General features: G+C 45.3%; 1 protein-coding gene across 1 annotated transcript; it reads left to right on the top strand.

The window, feature by feature from the left end:
* Nucleotides 1-11,124: 11,124 nt before the first annotated feature.
* Nucleotides 11,125-12,737, top strand: LOC124678468 (UDP-glycosyltransferase 73C6-like). Its single transcript, XM_047214354.1, has one exon. The coding sequence runs from the start codon at nt 11,162-11,164 to the stop codon at nt 12,632-12,634; it is 1,473 nt and encodes a 490-aa protein (XP_047070310.1). The 5' UTR covers nt 11,125-11,161; the 3' UTR covers nt 12,635-12,737.
* Nucleotides 12,738-20,690: the final 7,953 nt, after the last annotated feature.

A 20,690-nucleotide genomic window follows, 5' to 3' on the forward strand; every position in this document is an offset into this window, starting at 1 on the left:
ATGGAGGAGCCTTCCGAGGGCACTTCCCCGTCCCGGCGGCGTGCCGGAACAGAGACTCATGTCCCCCAGATCTTGGCTTCGCGATGGCGGCGGCTCTGGAAGGTTTCTCGTACCGTGGCTTTTTCGTATCGAGGTTTTAGGTCGAGGAGGCTTAAATAGGCGAAGAGGCGGAGTCGGAGGGCCGACGAGGCGGTGACACAATAGGGGGCGCGGCCCGAGGCCCCGGCCGCGCCACCGCTGTCATCTGGTGGCCCCTGTGGCCCTCCTCTGCTGGCTCTCGGGTGTTCTGGAAGCTTCGTGGAAAAATAGGATGCTGGGCATTGATTTCATCCAATTCCGAGAATATTTCCTTACTAGGATTTCTGGAACCAAAAACAGCAGAAAACAGCAACTAGCCCTTCGGCATCTCGTCAATAGGTTAGTTCCGGAAAACGCATAATAATGACATATAATGTGTATAAAACATGTGAGTATCATCATAAAAGTAGCATGGAACATAAGAAATTATAGATACGTTTGGGACGTATCAAGCATCCCCAAGCTTAGTTCCTACTTGCCCTCGAGTAGGTAAACGATAACAAAGATAATTTCCGAAGTGACATGCTATCATAATCTTGATCATACTATTGTAAGCATATGAGATGAATGCAGCGATTCGAAGCAATGATGAAGATTATGAGTAAACAAATGAATCATATAGCAAAGACTTTTCATCAATAATACTTTCAAGACAAGCATCAATAAGACTTGCATAAGAGTTACTCATAAAGCAATAGATTCAAAGTAAAGGCATTGAAGCAACACAAAGGATGATTAAGTTTCAGCAATTGCTTTTAACTTGTAACATGTATATCTCATGGATAATTGTCAACACAAAGTAATATAACAAGTGCAATAGGTAAACATGTAAGAATCAATGCACACAGTTGATACAAGTGTTTGCTTCTGGGATAGAAAGAATAGGCAAACTGACTCAACAATAAAGTAGAAGATAGGCCCTTCGCAGAGGGAAGCATTGATTACTATATTTGTGCTAGAGCTTTTCATTTTGAAAACAAGAAACAATTTTGTCAACGGTAGTAATAAAGCATATGTGTTATGTATAAGACATCTTATAAGTTGCAAGCCTCATGCATAGTATACTAATAGTGCTCGCACCTTGTCCTAATTAGCTTGGATTAACACCGATTATCATTGCATAGCATATGTTTCAACCAAGTGTCACAAAGGGGTACCTCTATGCCGCCTGTACAAAGGTCTAAGGAGAAAGCTCGCATTGGATTTCTCGCTTTTGATTATTCTCAACTTAGACATCCATACCGGGACAACATAGACAACGAGATAATGGACTCCTCTTTAATGCATAAGCATTCAACAACAATTAATATTCTCATAAGAGATTGAGGATTAGTTGTCCACACTGAAACTTCCACCATGAATCATGGCTTTAGTTAGCGGCCCAATGTTCTTCTCTAACAGTATGCAAACTCAAACCATTTGATTGTGAGAACCTCCCTTACTTCAGACAAGACGAACATGCATAGAAACTCACATGATATTCAACAAAGGTAAAAGTTGATGGCGTCCCCAGAAAACATGGTTACCGCTCAACAAGCAACTTATTAAGAAATAAAACACATAAGTACATATTCTTCACCACGATAGTTTTTAAGCTATTTGTCCCATGAGCTATATATTGCAAAGGCAAAGAATGGAAATTTTAAAGGTAGCACTCAAGTAATTTACTTTGGAATGGCGGAGAAATATCATGTGGTAGGTAGGTATGTTGGACACAAATGGCATGGTTATTGGCTCAAGGATTTGGATGCACGAGAAGAATTCCTCTCAATACAAGGCTAGGCTAGCAAGGTTGTTTGAAGCAAACTCAAGTATAAAAGGTGCAGCAAAGCTCACATATGAACATATTGTAACTATTATAAGACTTTACATTGTCTCCTTGTTGTTCAAACACCTCAACCGAGAAAATATCTAGACTCTAGAGATCAATCATGCAAACCAAATTTTAACAAGCTCTATGTAGTTATTCATTAATGAGTACAAGGTACATGATGCAAGAGCTTAAACAAGATCTATATGAGCACAACAATTGCCAAGTATCACATTATTCAAGACATTAAACCATTTACCACATGCGGCATTTTCCGTTTCCAACCATATAACAATGAACGAAGCAGTTTCAACCTTCGCCATGAACATTAAGAATAAAGCTAAGAACATATGTGTTCATACGAAACAGCGGAGCGTGTCTCTCTCCCACACAAGCATGAATTTATTCAGAGAATGAAAATAACAAAACGAAAATAAAAGCACACAGACGCTCCAAGTAAAGCACATAAGATGTGATCTGAATAAAAATATAGTTTCAAGAGAAATGACTCGATAAGTTGTCGATGAAGAAGGGGATGCCTTGGGCATCCCCAAGCTTAGATGCTTGAGTCTTCTTGAAATATGCAGGGATGAACCACGGGGGCATCCCCAAGCTTAGACTCTTCACTCTTCTTGATCATAGTATATCATCCTCCTCTCTTGACCCTTGAAAACTTCCTCCACACCAAACTCAAAACAAACTCATTAGAGGGTTAGTGCATAATCGAAAATTCACATGTTCAGAGGTGACACAATCATTCTTAACACTTCTGGATATTGCACAAAGCTACTGGACGTTAATGGAACAAAGAAATCCATCCAACATAGCAAAACAGGCAATGCGAAATAAAAAGCAGAATCTGTCAAAACAGAACAGTCCGTAAAGACGAATTTTAAAGAGGCACCAGACTTGCTCAGATGAAAATGCTCAAATTGAATGAAAGTTGCGTCAATATCTGGGGATCATGCACGTAAATTGGCAGATTTTTCTGAGTTATCTACAGAGAACACTGCCCAAATTCGTGACAGCAAGAAATCTGTTTCTGCGCAGTAATCCTAATCTAGTATTGACTTTACTATCAAAGACTTTACTTGGCACAACAAATGCAATAAAATAAAGATAAGGAGAGGTTGCTACAGTAGTAACAACTTCCAAGACTCAAATATAAAACAAAATTGCTGTAGTAAAATAAAGACATGGGTTATCTCCCAAGAAGTGCTTTCTTTATAGCCATTAAGATGGGCTCAGCAGTTTTAATGATGCACTCGCAAGAAATAAGAGTTGAAGCAAAAGAGAGCATCAAGAAGCAAATTAAAAACAAATTTAAGCCTAACATGCTTCCTATGCATAGGAATCTTGTAAATAAACAAATTCATGAAGCATAATGCAACAAGCATAGAAAGATAAAATAAGCGTAGCTTCAAGATTCTCAACATAAAGAGGGGAAACTTAATATTATTAAGATGCATATAACCATATTTCCCTCTCTCATAATAACTTTCAGTGGCATCATGAACAAATTCAACAATGTAACTATCACATAAATCATTCTTATTCACATGCATAAAAGTATCATTACTCTCCACATAAGCATAATCAATTTTATTAGTAATGGTGGGAGCAAATTCATCAAAGTAGCTATCATTATTATTCTCATCAAGTGTAGGAGGCATAGTATAATCACAATAAAATTCACTCTCCATAGTAGGTGGCACCAAAAGACCACTATCATTATAATCATCATAAATAGGAGGCATATCATAATCAACATAAACTTTCTCCTCAATACCCGGAGGGCTAAAGAGATCATTTTCATCAAAACCGACCTCCCCAAGCTTAGAATTTTCCATAGCATTAGCAACAATAGTGTTCAAAGCATTCATATTAATAACATTCCCATTAGCATGCATATAAAGTTCCATGGGTTTTTTAATTCTCTCTTCAAACACATCATGTCCTAATTCAAGATAAAGTTCATAAAGATCTCTCATATTTTTGTTGTTTTCCATTATGCCTAACTAGTGTAAAACAAGAAACAAAAAGATGCAATTGCAAGATCTAAAGGAAATAGCTTCGAGCACACACACAATGGCAACAGAAAAGTACTTAGTTACCTGGGACCGGAGTATGAGTGCCTTTTACCTTTCCTCCCCGGCAACGGCGCCGGAAAAGTACTTGATGTCTACGGGTGCTTCTATTCTTGTAGACAGTGTTGGGCCTCCAAGAGCGAGAGGTTTGTAGAACGAGCAGCAAGTTTCCCTTAAGTGGATCACCCAAGGTTTATCGAACTCGGGGAGGAAGAGGTCAAAGATATCCCTCTCAAGCAACCCTGCAATCACGATACAAGAAGTCTCTTGTGTCCCCAACACACCTAATACACTTGTCAGATGTATAGGTGCACTAGTTCGGCGAAGAGATAGTGAAATACAAGTAGTATGGATGTATATGAGTGGTAATAGCAATCTGAATAAAATATGGTAGCGAGTAAACATGCAACAGAACAGTAAATAAATGGGGTTTCGATGCTTAGAAACAAGGCCTAGGGATCATACTTTCACTAGTGGACACTCTCAACATTGATCACATAATAAAACCACTCTACACTCTTTTGTTGGATGATGAACACCACTAATTGCGTAGGGCTACAAGAGCACCTCAATGCCGGAGTTAACAAGCTCCACAACATTCAATGTTCATATTTAAATAACCTTAGAGTGCATGATAGATCATTGCAATTACACCAAGTACTAACATAGCATGTACATCTGTCACCATCACACTATGAAGGAGGAATAGATCACATCAATACTATCATAGCAATAATTAACTTCATAATCTACAAGAGATTACAATCATAACCTACGCCAAGTACTACACGATGCACACACTATCACCATTACACCATGGAGGAGGAATAGACTACTTTAATAACATCACTAGAGTAACACATAGATGAATAGTGATACAAAACTCATATGACTTTCAATCATGTAAGGCAGCTCATGAGATCATTGTATTGAAGTACATAGGAGAGAGATTAACCACATAGCTACCGGTACAGCCCTTAGCCTCGATGGAGAACTACTCCCTCCTCATGGGAGACAGCAGCGTTGATGAAGATGGCGGTGGTGTCGATGGAGGAGCCTTCCGGGGCCACTTCCCCATCCCGGCGGCGTGCGGAACGGAGACTCCTGTCCCCAGATCTTGGCTTCGCGATGGCGGCGGCTCTGGAAGGTTTCTCGTACCGTGGCTTTTTCGTATCGAGGTTTTAGGTCAAGGACCTTTAAATAGGCGAAGAGGCGGAGTCGGAGGGCTGACGAGGCGGTGACACAATAGGGGGGCGCGGCCAGGGCCTGGGCCGCGCCACCCTGTCATCTGGTGGCCCTGTGGCCCTCCTCTGCTGGCTCTCGGGTGTTCTGGAAGCTTCGTGGAAAAATAGGATGATGGGCATTGATTTCGTCCGATTCCGAGAATATTTCCTTACTAGGATTTACGGAACCAAAAACAACGAGAAAACGAGAACCGGCACTTCGGCATCTCGTCAATAGGTTAGTTCCAGAAAACGCATAATAATGACATATAATGTGTATAAAACATGTGAGTATCATCATAAAAGTAGCATGGAACATAAGAAATTATAGATACGTTTGGGACGTATCAGTCAGCTCTTCCAGTCAGCAGTCAACACATTTCGAAAGCAACGGTCAAGTCAAAACCACCGCGGCACCCTAGCCGTCACCGGTAACGGAAAGCCTCTGACCAGACGGCAACCCTCCCGTCCGAGCGTCTGCGAGGGGTTTCAAACTAGAGGGAGGGGAAAACTGAGGAAAAGTTAAGAGGCTGGGGAAAACTGAGTACAACTAACAAACAAGGGGCACGAGAACAAAAAAACCCATAAAGATGGGATTAAGTATTCGGAAAGTATGAGTTGAGGCATATGGATCAAGAGTGGGATTAATCCATCCCGATGACAGATAGATATACTCTGGGCCCTCTCGGTGGAATGATATCTAATTAGCTTGCAAGCATGTGACTGGTTCACAAGGGATATCATATCACGGTACGAGTAAAGAGTACTTGTCGGTAATGAGGTTGGACTAGGTATGGAGATACCGATGGTCGAACCTAGGACAACTAAAGTATCGCGTGACAAAGGGAATCGGTATCGTATGTAAATGGTTCTTTCGATCACGAAGTCATCGTTGAATATGTGGGAGCTATTATGGATCTCCAGGTCCCGCTATTAGTTATTGATCGGAGAGGAGTCTCGATCATGTCCGCATAGTTCTCGAACCGTAGGGTGACACACTTAAGGTTTGATGTCGTTTTAAGTAGATATGGAATATGGAATGGAGTTCGAATGTTGTTCGAGTCTCAGATGGGATCCAGGACATCACGAGGAGTTCCGGAATGGTCCGGAGAATAAGATTCATATATAGGAAGTCACATTCCAAGTTTGGGAATGGTCCGGTGAATTTATGGAAGGTTGTAGAAGGTTCTAGAATCATCCGAAATAAATCACTATGGAAGGTGGAGTCCCGGAGTAGTATTCCCTAGCCAACCCACCAAGTGGGAAGGTGGAGTCGATGGTGGACTCCACCAATGTGGCTGGCCACACCACAAGGAAGGGGAGGAATCCCACCTTGTCTAGGTTTCCCAAATTTGGTAAGTTTTGGAGTTGGACTCCAATGTGGTTTTGGGGTAAACCCTAGGGATTTCCACCTATTTAAAGGGGAGGAGAGGGGAGGGGCTGGCCACTACTTGGCCGCACCACCAAGCGGCTCCCTGGCCGGTGCCACAAGCCCCCCTCTCTCCCAAACCCTAGCTACTCTCTCCTCCTTCTTCTCTCGCGGTGCTTACGGTGAAGCGCTGCCGGAGATCTCCTCCACCACTGTCACTACGCCGTCGTGCTGGCGGGATTCCGAGGAGGATCTACCACATCCGCTGCCCGTTGGAACGGGGAGAAGGACGTCGTCATCAACACCGTACGTGTGACCGAGTGCGAAGGTGCTGCCCGATTGTGGCACCGTCAAGATCTTCTACGCGCTTTTGAAAGCGGCAAGTGATCGACTACATCAACAACGAGATCTAATCTCATAGGCTTTGGAATCTTCGAGGGTTAGTCTCATGATCTTCATCTCGTTGCTACCATCTACTAGATTAGATCTTGGCTTGTTATTCGTTCTTGCGGTAGGAATTTTTTTGTTTTCTATGCTACGAATCCCATCATCCTCCATATATCTTGATATTATGAGGCATATGGTACCTTGCTTTGCATGCTTCTGCTTCTTCAGTTCTGCATTGACCAATGATTGAACAATGGCACAACGAAAGGGAGGATGCTGCTCTCAAACTTAGACATGTGTGCCATACTACTTGCACACTAGACTTAGTTTGCGGAAAATCTCTTTGTCTGCCTTGTGATCCTATATATGAGGCTTCTTTTTGTTTGTCTAGTGCATTGGCCAATGGATGAACAATGGCACAATGGGAGGCAAGGTGCTGCCCTCAAACTTAGTCGTGTGTGCTAGTTTCCCTACACACTAGACTTAGTTTGGGGACATTCCCTCTGTCTTCCATTGGACCAAATGTATGAGGACTCATTTGCGTTGGCCAATGATTCAACAAAGGCACAATGGAAGGCTAGGTGGTGGCCTCAAACTTAGTCATGTGTGCCACATTCATTGCAAACTACACTTAGTTTGTGGACAATCCCTATGCCTGTCGTGTGACGCAATGTATGAGGCCTTGTGTGCTTCTTAAATTATGCATTTGCCAATGATTAACAAAGTCACAACGGAAGGCAATGTGCTACCTTCAAACTTAGTCGTGTGTGTGACATTACTTGCACACTAGACTTAGTTTGAGGGCAGTCTCTTGAGCTGCCGTGTGAGCCAATGTATGAGGCCTTACTAATGTTATTAATGTCTGTTTTTATCTAAACTACTTGTGAGGAGGCACACCTCTAATGGCATGTGTTCTTGTGGCAGACTGCGAACATCATGTTTGGGTCACCTGCTGAGGTTCCCGACGAGGGATCGGCGAAGAAGCGTTGTGGAAGGCCGGCTAACGTCGGCCACTTCCACGACGAGGTAGGGCCTAACCAGTTCATGCGCATTATCTTCAAGCCAACTTCGGCCAGCTCCTGATCCCTCAAGCTTTCGTCAAGTGGTCCAGAGAAATCCCTTTCCAACATCATTGTCACCACCAACACTGGATGCCACTGGAGGATGACTACGAGGAGAGAAGGCAATGACGCATTCATCGACCAGGGGTGGGCAGCCTTCGCCATCGCCCATCAGCTCAAGGTAAGCCAGTTCCTCACCTTGAAGAAGGTGTCCTCCTTCGAGTACAGTGTGGTCATCTTCGACCACACTTGCACTGAGGTGATGAGCAGGCACCCGTACCATGGCGATGCCACCAGGTGTGCCGTCTTCGAAAATCATGTATGAAGCTTACCTGGTTGTGTGTCGCTGCTACCATGTCGTGTCTAGTTGTTGTTCGTGTCAAGTGTACCAAACTATGATCGTGTCTGCTGTGTCCTAAATTATGACCGTGTCTGAACTATGATCAGTGCTAAGTTGTGTGTCGTCTATGATTATGTTCTTGCTTGTGCTGTTGATCGCTGGTAATGATTATGTTCTTGCTTGTGCTGTTGATCGCTGGTAACCTCACCACTGAAAGAAAGAGGTAACCAGAAGCCGATTTTGGGTTGCAACCAAATAACAGGACCGCCGTTCTGGACTACTACTAGGCCTGAAAACTGACCTATCTACTGGTAGAGCCCAAATCTCCACGGGGCCAAAAAAAACTCTTTGCAAACCACAAAACAATGTGGCTTTTCTAGCCAACTACCCGACTGAGATGCGCAGGGGTCTTCTTTCCACTGCACGAGTAGTGCAGAAAATTGCTGTAAGCTACCAAAACTGGGCGGGCCTATACGCGTGCGGGGTTGTGCGGGGAGTGCTGTACACCGACCTGGTCGGCGTGTACGGGCCACCGCACACCCCACCGAGCAGGTCGGTTGGTTGGGCCGTGGGCCATTAATAGTAGGTACGTTTTTTTTTCTTTTTTTTGCTGTTTCTTTTCAATACTAACTTTTTAAAAATATTTTGGAGAACAAAATTTCAAGATCTGTTTAGATTCGAAATATTTGAAATTTTAAAAATGTTCAGATTTTGATTTTTTTTGAAATTTGAAAATTTTCAGAAATGGACATAATTTAAATTTGAAACCAAAACAAAAAAAGAAACAAAAAGAAACAGAAAATAAAAAAGAAAAAGAAAAGAAAAAAAGAAAAAAGAAAAGAAAGAAAGAAAAACAGAAAACGGAAAAAATAGGCGAACTGGGCCAACCAGGCCGGCCCATACCATGCGCGGGGGTATGCGACGCGCGGTAGTGGCTGACCTGATCGATGTATAGGATTTGCCGGGTTGTGCGGCGCGGTGCTGCCGACTTGGCCGATGTATAGAAACTGCCAAACAACAATTGATCACTTTGGCAAGTGCGTGCGGCGCCAGAACCACATTGGGCCGAGCCCAGGAGGCCAGGAGCGACTCCCCTTAAGCTTCCTAGCGCGTGCGCGCTAGCGAGTCGATCGCCTCCGACTGTTCTGTTCCATAACAGTCGTGCTGGGTGCTCCGGCTAGTTGTAGGCCGTCTGGCCGTGCGCCCGGCCCGGGCCAGGCTCCATGCGCAGCTGGTTGCTAAACCTGGATTGGATGCCCGTACAACGGTCCATTTTCTTCAACGGAATGGCTGAAATGCTTTTCTTGAATCAACGTGTGAACCCTGGTAGGTCACTCGTTACGTGATCTGGTCTCGACCGATAGCCGTGTCAAACAAGGGATTGACTGAGTGCTGGGATCTCACGGCTTGCAGTACAACTCGGAACTGTCGTAAGTACTAACACAGAAATTCATTACGCACGTGCGGATCAACCTTAAGTTTTGAGTATTCTCAAGGTCAAACCGTCGACCCGACGGATGTGTATTTAGCACGTCTGCCCATAAGACTTTCTCGTAAGCAGATTCCCGTAAGTCTAGCTTTTTCGGATGTGTATATGTGTGTTGACAATGTTCTCGTACAACCAAGCTCGGCCAAACAAATCGCTCAAAATGTGCTTTTCTTACATCGCAGTGATATACATCTAACTGTTGGCTCTATTTCGTTAATGTGGCATTTTTAGCGGGCTGATTTAAACGGCTGAGGCTATACATTTTGGTACACTCGAATAGCAGGATATAAAAAAATTCAACCGCCAGCGACCTAACGCAAATAGACCGAGCAGCACGGGTGAACCCATTATAGCCTAAATTTTGGTTGAGAATGCGTCTGCCCGGATAGCGCCCGCGTCCGCCTATGGCACACATGCCACTCCTTTTTCCGCCACTCCCTCATGAAAATCGCAGGCGTAGCTGTGACAACACTAGCCCACAATGGAGGAAGACGCCGCCCACATTGACAGTGTTTTTTTCGAGAGTTGACGATGTTTTCATACAACCAACCTCGAGCAAACGAATTGTTCCAAGAACTTCTCCCTCGGCTTGGAAAAGATGTCTTAACTTTATTTAGATAGACATGTATCCATATATGTTTTCCTATTTACATATATACAAATTTATATAAAGTTTAGACATCTATTTTAGGACGGAGAAAATATTTGTAATGACGATACATCGGCAAATGAAAAGATCAGTTCTTTTGCACAAAAAAGATGCCCTATGGAGCTTGCAAGAGCAAGTATTGTACTATCCTTATAACCCGTCTACATCGCATTTTTCTTGTGCGAAATAAAGAGAGATAAAGTGGACTCTAATGCAAGAGCTCACCTTAATGCGTACTTCCGGGCAAATGTAATATAGTCCCGTCGCTTTTCATGTAAATATGCTATATTCCCCTTATAGCATACCGTGTTATACATAACCAGCAATTGATTCTTTTTTTTAATGTTGCAGCAATGAGCCGTCTTCGCTACTACCTGGAACGTTCATGTCTTTACTTTGATGAAGCGCTGACCACCTCTCCCATCCCATCCCTCCGCGTTCAATCTTTGATGGTGGAGCAAGAACACCGCTGGAGTAGTTCATACGCATGTGCACCCAATATGTCGACACAGCTAGCTCATATCTTGCCCGCCCACCATGGAACTTTCGTATATAATATCGACAACAGCCTAGCAAGCAGTTTCCCAAACACGACCAACTAAGCTAATACTAACCAGCTAGTATTGTCGAATTCCTTGCCCCCATAGAGCAGCAGAAGATACCCAGAAATGGAGACCTCCACAGCAAGGCCTCACTTTGTGCTCGTCCCATGGATCGGAAGCATCAGCCACATCGCCCCCTTGACGGACATCGGCTGCCTCCTCGCCTCACATGGAGCGTCGGTCGCCATCATCACGACGCCCGCCAACGCGTCGCTCGTCCAGAGCCGTGTAGACCGCGTCACGCCGCTCGGCGCGGTGATCGCGGTCACCGCGATCCCGTTCCCGGCCGCCGAAGCGGGCCTGCCGGAGGGGTGCGAGAGGCTGGACCTGATCCCATCCCCCGCCATGGTACCTGGCTTCTTCAAGGCCAACAAGAAGTTCGGCGAGGCGGTGGCGCAGTACTGCAGCCGGGACGCCCCACGCCAGCCGAGCTGCATCATCTCCGGGATGTGCAACACGTGGACGCTGCCCATGGCGCGTGAGCTCGGCGTGCCTTGCTACATCTTCCACGGCTTCGGCGCGTTCGCCTTGCTGTGCATCGATCACCTCTACAGGCAAGGGCGGCACGAGGCGATCGCGTCCGCAGAGGAGCTCGTGGACATCTCGGTGCTGCAGCAGCCGTTCGACTGCAAGATCCTCGGCAGGCAGCTGCCTCACCATTTCCTGCCGTCCACTTCCATAGGGAGCGGGCTGATGCAAGAAGTCCGGGAGTTCGACCTGGCCGTGGACGGCGTCGTGGTGAACAGCTTCGACGAGCTGGAGCACGGCTCCGCGGCGCTTCTCGCGGCGGCCGCAGGCAAGGAAGTTCTCGCCGTGGGGCCGGTCTCTCTGTGCTGCGCGCCTAGCCTCGACCCGCAGGGCGACGACGCGAGGCGGTGCATGACGTGGCTGGACGGCAAGAAGGCCGAGTCCGTGGTGTACGTCAGCTTCGGCAGCGCCGGTTGCATGCCGCCCGCGCAGCTCATGCAGCTCGGCATGGCTCTCGTCTCGTGCCCATGGCCTGTCATGTGGGTTATCAAAGGCGCCGAATCGTTGCCCGACGATGTCAAGGAGTGGTTGCGTGACAACACCGACGCCGACGACGTCGCGGACAGCAAGTGCCTTGTAGTGCGCGGGTGGGCGCCGCAGGTGGCCGTGCTCGCGCACCCAGCGGTGGGCGGGTTCATGACGCACTGCGGGTGGGGCTCGACTCTGGAAAGCGTCGCCGCCGGCGTGCCCATGGTCACCTGGCCTCTGTTCGCCGAGCAATTCGTCAACGAGAAGCTGATCGTGGACGTGCTCGGCATCGGGGTGTCCGTCGGCGTGACGAAGCCGACGGAGAACGTCTTGACCGCTGGTAAACTTGGCACCGACGTGGCGAAGGCGGAAGTCGAAGCGGAACAAGTGAAGAGCGCTCTGGGAAGGCTGATGGATGAAGGTGATGAAGGGGAGGACATGAGGAGGAAGGCTCTGGAGCTCAAGGTGAAAGCAAACTCTGCTTTGGAGAAGGGAGGATCGTCGTACAACAATTTGGAGAAATTGATTCAGTCTTCTGTTTGAAAAATCTATTACCTATTGAATTGAGAATAATTTTCTTTGCACCGGATTGTTCTTGCAACATAGTATGCCAAAAGTCAACAAAGAACTCCTGAAATTTCTTACTCTACTGTCATTCCTCGGCTTCGTGCCAACCAACAAGCGTCTGAACTTCAAGGTTAAAATAGCATGCTATTTCTCCGCTAATAGCGCACTATAGCATATCTAGAGGATCCACGCTAAATTTTAGTAATTTTGCTCGTTGTGGCGATATTTGCGAATAGCATGTTATATCGCACTAAAACTTCATAGCGTTAGCGCTATTTTTTCGAGCAAGTTGCTTTCACTTTTTTGTGGTGATGAAGTGCAATCTGTTGGTTCCACTTCTAAATCAGAAGATAATATCACTAATGCTAATAATTTTTAATAAATAATTTATACTATATTGTTGCCCTGTGACATGCTGATGTTATCCTTCTAAAATATTTTTGATCTATTTTTATGTGTGGTTATGTATGTATGATTCAGTCAGTTTTGGACTATATATCTATTCGTTCTAGTAAAATTATTTATTTTTAGGCTATATTTAGTATTATTTTGAAAATGCTATTTGAAATATATCACGCTATTAGCAAGATATAGCGTCCACAATATTTAAAGGAGGCTGCCGCTATTTCATTTATCACGCTATTTTAAACCTTGCTGAACTTTGAAAAGTCCGAACCAAGAGTAATGTAGCACTTTTTTATTCCGGAAATCCATTTTGCTCATAGCTATGATTGCACACAAAGTTTTGTGAAAAAATACAAATAATATTTTTTAGCCTATTCAAAAAGACAATTTTCGGTGTTCCAAAGTAAATTTTCACGAGATATTTTTTGTATTTTTCTACATTGCCGACATAAAATGTTTTTTTTCCTGGAGAACGTTTGTGAGATAACATAGGATGTCCGAATATACACTATGGATTTTTTTTGAATTTTTTAAACATTTTGTAATGGATTTAGGATACAGTTTTCCTAATAGGTGCATCTACAACTATGAACAAATACACGTTTTTGCTCATAGGTATAGATGCATCTCGTATTATCAGAAAATATATTTTAAAGTGAGAACAAAATTACCATATATTGGAACGGGCATGGGTCCAGAAGATTGAGCCCAATCTACGTTAGCCTATCAGAAAAACAAAGTGAATTTCCAAAAACAGGCTAGAAAATTTTGCTCCACGCACCCCCTCTCCCATGAAAGTCCTAATCTCCATCCAAGAACAACAAATAATCCCACAACCTCGGGTCAGCGGCGAAGCTCCGGTGATGTCGCAACTAGTGCAGGAGACGGGAAAAAGATGCCTAATTCCCCGATATGAGCACACACAATCGTCGAAGGCAGAGGAAGGGGAGATGATTGATCAAATCATTCACCTGGCCAGCAAGAAAGCATCTAACCTAGCCTAGCCATGCTGTGTGTGTAAACCTCTAGAAAATCTTTGCTTTCACGGGGCATTTTAACCTAACACTTGACTTTAGGGCTTAATCATGTGATCATGAACATTTGCGTAAACAGAAACTTGTAGGAATTAAACATGATCATCAATTTGGATGAGACCTTAAAGAATCACAGAGTGCTAACTGAAATTCAAACATGATCATTAAGTGCTAACGGAACATTATCCTCCTAATCAACAATTAACACATAACGGAAAGGATGGGGCAAATGTATGATCATCAAGAGAAATAGGCCAATGACATACAAAATATACATAAAACAATTGGCCTAATTAGGGTTTTGACAGAAAGTACACTTTCTTTGACACCACTCTTAGACTAATTAGCGTCTTCTACTAATGAAAATTATGATAGAATCTCATAATTAGAACACCTTCAAAGTATAGGATCGAGCACTAACCGGAAACGGTGAATGCCATTATTGGAAAACGGGTGCTTGATGCGGGCATGTAGTAATCCATGGCTTTGAGCCTTTGACAATGAAAAGAGTAGCATGTCGATGGAAATAGCAGGAACGCCACTGGAACTATCCTCCCGATCGAGATGGCCAGCGGTAGTCATCAGTCTCCTTATCCCCTTGGCTCTCTTTTAGGATCGGCAGTTTGGAGATGGCTTTTACCCGTACGTATGTGTCCACACTCTCATGCATGATCTTTTTTTTTCTTTTTGTAGCAAAAAGTCAGATCTTTTCCACTTTCCTTTAAACTGCATAAGCATTTGATGAATTTCATATCCTAGAACAGAGTGAAAGATCGAGATGTCGCCTAGAGGGGGGGGTGAATAGGCAATTACAAACTCTTGCGGATTTGTCTCGTAAGAATGCGGAATTAAACTAATGTTTAGTTTACAAGCACAAACCCTAAATATGCTAAGCTCAACTAAGTGTAACAATGGCAACTAGAGCTAAGCAAGATAGGCACAAGATATATGTAGCACAAGTGATAGCAAGATATATGTACTTCAAGCACGATGGCTATCACAAGGAAAGAGAGCTCGGGTATAGAAATAACCGAGGCACGCGAAGACGAGGATGTATTCCCGTGTTCCCTTGCTTTGCAACAAGGTACGTCACGTTTGGAGGAGTGGAGGTCCCACGAAGGATTCCCCGTGCAACGAAGGCTCACCCTATTCTCCGAACCACACCCACGAAGGATAATGGCCCTTTCCTTATGGTTAGCTTTTCCTCCGCTCCGGAGATGGCAAGCTCCACAACCACTTCACAAGCTCCACGAAGGAGAAGCCCGGGCCTCTTCACAATCTTCTTGAAGAGATCACCGGAGCACCAACCGCCAAGCCAACTAGGAGGTTACCCTCCAAGAGTAACAAGCTCACGGTCTCTCACTCGAACTAATCGTGGTGGAGAGCTCAACACTATGCAATGATGCAAAGCAAGAACACTAGAGGTGTTCAAATCCTTCACTCTCAAATCCCACCCAAACAACAAATGCTAGGATGAGATTGAAGAGGAAGAACAATGGGGAAAGTCAAGAAAAGACTCCAAGATCTAGATCCCAAGAGATTCCCTCACTTAGAGAAGAAATGGATTGGTGGAAGTGTAGATCTAGATCTCCTCTCTTAGATCCCTCAAGAATGAGCAAGAATGGTTGGAGGAATCAAAGGGAGAGCAAGTTCTTCAAATGCAACAATGGAGGAGAGAGAATGGGAAGAACTACTCTAGCTCAAGGTAGAAGAAGGGTATTTATAGCTAAGGGGGAAATAGAACCGTTGGGGGAAAAAACAGAGCAAATAGCAAGAAAAACGGGCCAGAAAACGCCCGAGGCCGGTGGGCGACCGGCTGACCGGAGCTCGGGGCTGGGGAGGCCTGGTCGAGGCGTCCGGTCGGGCCGGCCCACCGACCGGGCGAGGCGGAACTCGCGCTGGGCGGTAGAAAGGCCAGAGCCGCGCGGGGGAAGCCAGGCCGGCCGACCGGCCTGGGCGCTGAGGAGCCCGGTCGGCAGCCTGGTCGGGCCAGCCCAGCAACCGGGCGGCAGCAGCGTGCGCACTGGGCGGCGATTTGCTCACGCCGCGCGGGGCGCCGGGCCGCGTGGGCCGTTCGGCGGGAGCGGCCCGGTGGGGATTCCGGTCGGGCCGGGGAGGCTGCCGGGCTGGGGAGATGCGGACCGGCGCCTGGGCCGGTTGGCCGGTCGCCAACCGGCTGCCCCGGGTGGGCCGGCGTGTGGCCCGGCGGACCGGCCGCCAACCGGCTGCCCCTCTTCTTTTTCCTCTTTATTCTTTTCCCCTTTTCTTTAATAACTAATGCTCCCGAACTCCGATTGATATGAAACCAATTTTGTTGGAAAGATAACGACGAATAGAACCCCAACAAGAATTGGAAATATGGAGACTCCTCACAGAACATTTTAGAAGATTTTAGAGAGGGAGTCTCCCACCGTCAAGAAACGGTGAAGACGTCCAAACTCGAAAACGCAAAAGAAGATGCATGCGGATTCCGTTTTCGATGAACTTGGGCTTGTTGTAAAGCTAGCAACAAGCTCAAGAACCTCACACAGATAAACACCAAGAAGCAATAAGGATATGCAAAGTATGCAAAGGATTGAGCTCCCTAAGACGATGTGATCAAGTTACCCAACCGAAAGCCCCTCTTGATAGCGCGGCTATCTATCCTATTGTTATCACCAGATTTTGGCCAAATCAGGAGATGGGCCGTAAGTGAAGATGGGCTTTGAAGATTACACGTGGAGCATCTTTGAAGCGGCCTTGCACGAAGAGTTTGGGCTAGATTGCCCGTGTATTTGTAATTATAGTAGATTGCATCTTAGTTTGGAATTAACAGATAGAGTTTAGCCCGTGCACGGTAGGTGCATGAAGGAGATATGCCCTAGAGGCAATAATAAAGTGGTTATTATTTATATCTTTATGTTTATGATAAATGTTTATATATCATGCTAGAATTGTATTAACCGAAACATTAGTACATGTGTGATATGTAGACAACAAGAAGTCCCTAGTATGCCTCTTAAACTAGCTTGTTGATTAATGGATGATTAGTTTCATAATCATGAACATTGGATGTTATTAATAACAAGGTTATATCATTATATGAATGATGTAATGGACACACCCAATTAAGCGTAGCATAAGATCTCGTCATTAAGTTATTTGCTATAAGCTTTCGATACATAGTTACCTAGTCCTTATGACCATGAGATCATGTAAATCACTTATACCGGAAAGGTACTTTGATTACACCAAACACCACTGCGTAAATGGGTGGCTATAAAGGTGGGATTAAGTATCCGGAAAGTATGAGTTGAGGCATATGGATCAATAGTGGGATTTGTCCATCCCGATGACGGATAGATATACTCTGGGCCCTCTCGGTGGAATGTCGTCTAATGTCTTGCAAGCATATGAATGAGTTCATAAGAGACCACATACCACGGTACGAGTAAAAGAGTACTTGTCAGGAGACGAGGTTGAACAAGGTATAGAGTGATACCGAAGATCAAACCTCGGACAAGTAAAATATCGCGAGACAAAGGGAATTGGTAATGTATGTGAATGGTTCATTCGATCACTAAAGTCATCGTTGAATATGTGGGAGCCATTATGGATCTCCGAGATCCCGCTATTGGTTATTGGTCGGAGTGAGTACTCAACCATGTCCGCATAGTTCTCGAACCGTAGGGTGACACACTTAAAGTTGGATGTTGAAATGGTAGTTCTTGAATATGGAATGAAGTTGGAATATTTGTTCGGAGTCCGGATGTGATCCCGGACATCACGAGGAGTCCGGAATGGTCGGAGAATAAGATTCATATATAGGATGTCATTTTATGTGAATAAAATGTCGCGGAAGGTTCTATGGAAGGTTCTAGAAGGTTCTAGAAAAGTCCGGAAGAAACCACCAAGGAAGGTGGAGTCCACAAGGGACTCCACCCCCATGGCCGGCCAACCCTAGTGGGGGAGGAGTCCCAAGTGGACTCCCCTTAGGGGCCGGCCACCCCCACATGGGAGGTGGGAATCCCACCTTTGGGTGGGAGTCCTAGTTGGGCTAGGATTGCCCCTCCTATGGAAGGATTTGGTTCGGGTCTTATTCGAAGACTTGGACACCACCTCTTGGGGTTCCACCTATATAATGAGGGACAAGGGGGAGGGGGCCGGCCACCTCAAACACCACCAAGGTGGCCGCACCCCTATAGTGGCCGGCGCCCCCTCTCCCCAAACCCTAGCCGCCTCGCTCCTCCACTTCCCGCACGCTTAGCGAAGCTCCGCCGGACTTCTCCACCACCACCGACACCACGCCGTCGTCGCTGTCGGATTCAAGAGGAGCTACTACTTCCGCTGCCCGCTGGAACGGGGAGGTGGACGTCGTCTTCATCAACAACCGAACGTGTGACCGAGTACGGAGGTGCTGCCGGTTCGTGGCGCCGGAACCGATCGTGATCAAGATCTTCTACGCGCTTTTGCAAGCGGCAAGTGAACGTCTACCGCAGCAACAAGAGCCTCATCTTGTAGGCTTTGGAATCTCTTCAAGGGTGAGACTCGATACCCCCTCGTTGCTACCGTCTTCTAGATTGCATCTTGGCTTGGATTGCGTGTTCGCGGTAGGAAAATTTTTGTTTTCTATGCTACGTTATCCTACGAGTGGTATCGAGCCGTGTCTATGCATAGATGGTTGCACGAGTAGAACACAATGGTTTGTGGGCGTTGATGCTCTTGTTATCTTTAGTTGAGTACTTTGCATCTTTATGGCATAGTGGGATGAAGCGGCTCGGACTAACTTTACATGACCGCGTTCATGAGACTTGTTCCTCGTTCGACATGCAACTTGTATTGCATAAGAGGCTTTGCGGGTGTCTGTCTCTCCTACTATAGTAAAGATTCAATTTACTCTTCTATTGACAACATTAGTATCAACGTTGTGGTTCATGTTCGTAGGTAGATTAGATCTATATCGAAAAACCCTAAACCACGTAAAATATGCAAACCAAATTAGAGAGCGTCTAACTTGTTTTTGCAGGGTTTGGTGATGTGATATGGCCATAATGTGATGATGAATATGTATGAGATGATCATTATTGTATTGTGGCAACCGGCGGGAGCCTTATGGTTGTCTTTAAATTTCATGTTGAGTAGTATTTCAAAGTAGTTGTAATAGTTGCTACATGGAGGACAATCATGAAGACGGCGCCATTGACCTTGGTGCTTCGCCGACGATGATGGAGTTCATGCCCGAAGATGATGGAGATCATGTCCGTGCTTTGGAGATGAAGATCAAAGGCGCAAAGACAAAAGGGCCATATCATATCACATATGAGCTGCATGTGATGTTAATCCTTTTATGCATCTTATTTTGCTTAGATCGCGACGGTAGCATTATAAGATGATCCCTCACTAAAATCTCAAGATAATAAAGTGTTCATCCTTAGTAGCACCGTTATCAAGTCTTGTCGTTTCGAAGCATCTCGTGATGATCGGGTGTGATAGATTCAATAAGTACATACAACGGGTGCAAGACAGGTTTTGCACATGCGGATACTAAGGTGGCCTTGACGAGCCTAGCATGTACGGACATGGTCTCGGAACACATGATACCGAAAGGTAGAGCATGAATCATATGGTTGATATGATGAACACTTTGAGTGTTCGCCAATGAAATCACACCTTTTCTCGTGATGATCGGGTTTAGGTGCGGTGGATTTGGTTCGTGTGATCACTAAGACAATGCGAGGGATATTGTTTTGAGTGGGAGTTCATCTAGATTTTTAATTATGTAGAATTAAAATTTGAACTCAATTTGTCATAAACTTAGTCTAAACTATTGCAAATATATGTTGTAGAGATGGCGTCCCCAATCAATTTTAACCGGTTCTAGAGAAAGAAAAGCTTAAGAGCAACGGTAGCAACTTCACCGACTGGTTCCGTCATGTGAGGATCTTCCTCTGCGGCGGAAATCTGCAATATGTGCTTGATGCACCGCTAGGTGACCCTCCTGCGAAGCTGAAACCGATGAAGTAAAAGTCGTTTACGCGACTCGGAAAACTCGGTACTCTCAAGTTCGGTGTGCCATCTTATGCGATGCGGAATCCGATCTTCAAAAACGTTTTGAGCACCACGATCCTCATGAGTTGATGAAAGAGTTGAAGACTATTTTTGAGACTCATGCGGCCGTGGAATGCTATGAAGCATCGAAACAATTTTTCGAGTTGTATGATGGAAGAAGGCAGCTCCGTTAGTGAGCACATGCTCGCCATGACCGGGCATGCGAAGAAACTCGGTGACTTGGGAATAGTGATTCCTAATAGGTCGGGGATTAATCGTGTCCTTCAATCAACTGCCACCAAGTTACAAGAACTTTGTGATGAACTACAATATGCGAGAACATGAACAAGGAGTTACCTGAACTCTTTGGCATGCTAAAAGCTGCTGAGATTGAGATCAAGAAAGAGCACCAAGTGTTGATGGTCAACAAGACCACCAATTTCAAGAAACAGGGCAAGTCTAAGGGAAAATTCAAGAAGGGTGGCAAGAAAGCTGCCACGTCTCCTGTGAAACCTAAGACTGGCCCTAAGCCTGATGCTGAGTGCTATTACTGCAAGGAGAAGGGA

The sequence above is a fragment of the Lolium rigidum genome, chromosome 7, assembly GCF_022539505.1.
Source record: "Lolium rigidum isolate FL_2022 chromosome 7, APGP_CSIRO_Lrig_0.1, whole genome shotgun sequence".
NCBI classification, from domain to species: Eukaryota; Viridiplantae; Streptophyta; class Magnoliopsida; order Poales; family Poaceae; genus Lolium; species Lolium rigidum.